A 2,477-nucleotide genomic window follows, 5' to 3' on the forward strand; every position below is an offset into this window, starting at 1 on the left:
GGGGGTGCTGATGGTTGGGTGCTGATGGTGGGTGCCCCATGGGTGCAGCTGGCAGTGGAGCAGGCGCTGCGCAGCGAGCCCCTGGACCCGCACCGCCTGGCCCTGCTGGCTGGCTCCCATGGAGCCTTCATCGCCCTCCACCTCCTCGCCCGCGAGCCTGAGCGCTACCAAGCCTGCGCCCTGCGCAGCCCTGTCTCCAACCTGCCCGCGCTGCTGGGCACCTCCGATATCCCCGACTGGTGAGTGCCACCGCCCCCTCCCCCATGCTGTGCTGTGCTGTGCCACATCCCAACGGCACCCACCAGCACCTCCATGCTGCAGGCGCTACGCCTCCCTGGGGCTGCCCTACTCCTTCGAGCGGGTGCCCCATGCCGAGGAAGTGGCCACCATGCTGCTGCGCTCGCCCATCGCCCAGGCGGCCCAGGTAAGGCAGGGGCAGGATGGGTGCGGGGTACCAGGCACAGGGTGCCGGGCATCCACCGCCAGCTGTGCCACAGGTGCGGACGCCGGTGTTGCTGTGTGTGGGTGCCCGGGACCGGCGCGTCAGCCCCACGCAGGCGCTGGAGCTGTACCGGGTGCTGCGGGCCAGGGGGGTGCCAGTGCTGTGAGTGGGATATGGGGGGGGGGGGGGGGGGAGGGGGGAGGCCGACGTCTTTGCGAACTGCGCCCGCTGGCTCCTCCGGCACCTGGGGCAGCCCCAGCAGGATGGGATGGGCTGACACAGCTCCTAGCACCCACGGTGCCTCTGTGGCTGGGGGCGGCCCGCGGGGGCCGCGCGCGGACCACACCAGGACCAGAGGATGGAGCGAGCGTAGCCAGGGGCAGGATGGGACGTGGGTTGGGGTTTGGCGCTAAATAAACATGTGAGACCCTGTGCAGTGCCCACCCCCACGGCCACGGCCGGGCCTTTATTGAGTGTTGGCGGCTGTGCCAGGCTGGGGCTGAGCCAGCTCAGCCCATCTTCATCACCTTGTGGATCCAGTCGACGTAGAGGGAGACGCGGATGAAGAGGGCGGGCTGGTCGGTGCGGGCGCAGACGCGGGAGGGGATGATCACCCCCTCCAGCACCCAGCAGTCGGCAGTGAGGCAGGCCAGTGGCCCCCCGTAATCTCCCTGCGGCATCCGAAGAGCGGTGTCAGCACAGTGCCGGCACCCGTGGGCTCCCCGAGGCAGCGGTCCCCCGCCCGGCTCACCTCACAGGCCCCCACGCCGGCACGCAGCGGGGCGGTGCACAGCTCGCTCTCCTTCAGGCGCCCGCGCAGCGCCGCGTTGCACTCATTGTGGGCCAGCACAGGCAGCCGCGCCACGTTCAGTACGCTGCCGTCCGCCGTGCCTGCGGGCAGCGAGCACGCGGGGCAGCGGGCAGGGGATGCACGGAGAGGGGATGCCATGGCAGGGGGATGCCGTGGCAGGGGGACGGCACGGGCAGGGGGGTGCCATGGCAGGGGGGTACCATGGGTGGGTGGATGCCGTGGGTGGGGGCACACAGCATGCAAGGTGACGCCTTTGCAGGGGGAGTGCCCTCAGCGTGGCAGGGGGACGGCACGGGCAGGGGGGTGCCATGGCAGGGGGGTACCATGGGTGGGTGGATGCCGTGGGTGGGGGCACACAGCATGCAAGGTGACGCCTTTGCAGGGGGAGTGCCCTCACAGGGGGTACTGTGGGCAGGGGCTATCGTGCAGGGGATGTTGTGGGCAGGGGAATGCTGTTGCTGGAGAATGGCACGGGCAGGGGGATGTCATGGGCAGGGGGATGTCATGGGCAGCGGGATGCCATGGGCAGCGGGATGCTGTGAGCAGGGAGATGCCAGGGACCTGGGGATGCCGCGGGCAGGGGGATGCCATGGACATGGGGATACTTCAAGCAGGGGGATGCCATCGCAGGGGATGCCCTGGCAGGGGCTGCCCACAGCAGGTACCTCTGGTTTCCCCCCAGCCGGCGATCTCGCAGATGGTGCCCGCGGGCACGACATAGCGCTCGGGCGGCAGGCAGATCAGGGCCACGCGCCTGTTCAGAGCAGCTGGCCTGCAGCGAGAGGGTGAGCGGGATGTGGTGTCAGCCCGGCCAGCAGCGGGGCACGGCGGAGGCCAGGGCATGGCCGCTCACCTCGCCAGCTTCAGCATCACCAGCTGGGACTCGGATGGGCCGCAGACGATCCGCGTGATGGGGATGGTCTGCTGGTTGGGGTCCCCGGGGCCAGGGTCTTTGAAGAGCGTCCCCAGCTGCACCTCGTAGCCCGCCAGGTCAGCATCGCTGTGGGATGGGGACGTGAGGGTGCGTGGGGCTCCCCGCACTCCGCTCCCCGGCCCCGGCCTTACCAGGAGGAGAAGCACTGGCGTGTGCTGATCACCCACTGCTCCTTCACCAGGGACCCCCCACAGAAGTGCATGCCGGCGCTGCGGGGACAGGGGGGTGAGCTCCCAGGGGGGACGCTGGCCGTGCGGCGGTGCAGGCAGGGTGCCCACTCACCGGTTGCG

General features: G+C 70.3%; 2 protein-coding genes across 2 annotated transcripts in view; one reads left to right on the plus strand and one right to left on the minus strand.

Moving 5' to 3' along the window:
• Window positions 1-719, plus strand: part of APEH (acylaminoacyl-peptide hydrolase) — a 23,410-nt gene extending 22,691 nt beyond the window's left edge. The window contains 3 exon segments of the mRNA XM_019472535.1: window positions 49-239; window positions 322-424; window positions 498-719. Of these exon segments, the coding sequence (XP_019328080.1) occupies window positions 49-239; window positions 322-424; window positions 498-719 (516 nt within the window).
• Window positions 720-875: 156 nt separating this feature from the next.
• Window positions 876-2,477, minus strand: part of MST1 (macrophage stimulating 1) — a 9,141-nt gene continuing 7,539 nt past the window's right edge. The window contains exons 15-19 of the mRNA XM_009281307.2: window positions 2,319-2,397; window positions 2,107-2,253; window positions 1,919-2,025; window positions 1,194-1,333; window positions 876-1,113 (exon numbers count right to left, since the gene is read on the minus strand). Coding sequence (XP_009279582.1) covers window positions 952-1,113; window positions 1,194-1,333; window positions 1,919-2,025; window positions 2,107-2,253; window positions 2,319-2,397 — 635 coding nt within the window. The 3' untranslated portion in view covers window positions 876-951. The remainder of the gene's footprint in view (window positions 1,114-1,193; window positions 1,334-1,918; window positions 2,026-2,106; window positions 2,254-2,318; window positions 2,398-2,477) is intronic.

Source organism: Aptenodytes forsteri, unplaced genomic scaffold, assembly GCF_000699145.1.
Source record: "Aptenodytes forsteri isolate BGI_AS27 unplaced genomic scaffold, ASM69914v1 Scaffold156, whole genome shotgun sequence".
Classification (NCBI taxonomy): domain Eukaryota; kingdom Metazoa; phylum Chordata; class Aves; order Sphenisciformes; family Spheniscidae; genus Aptenodytes; species Aptenodytes forsteri.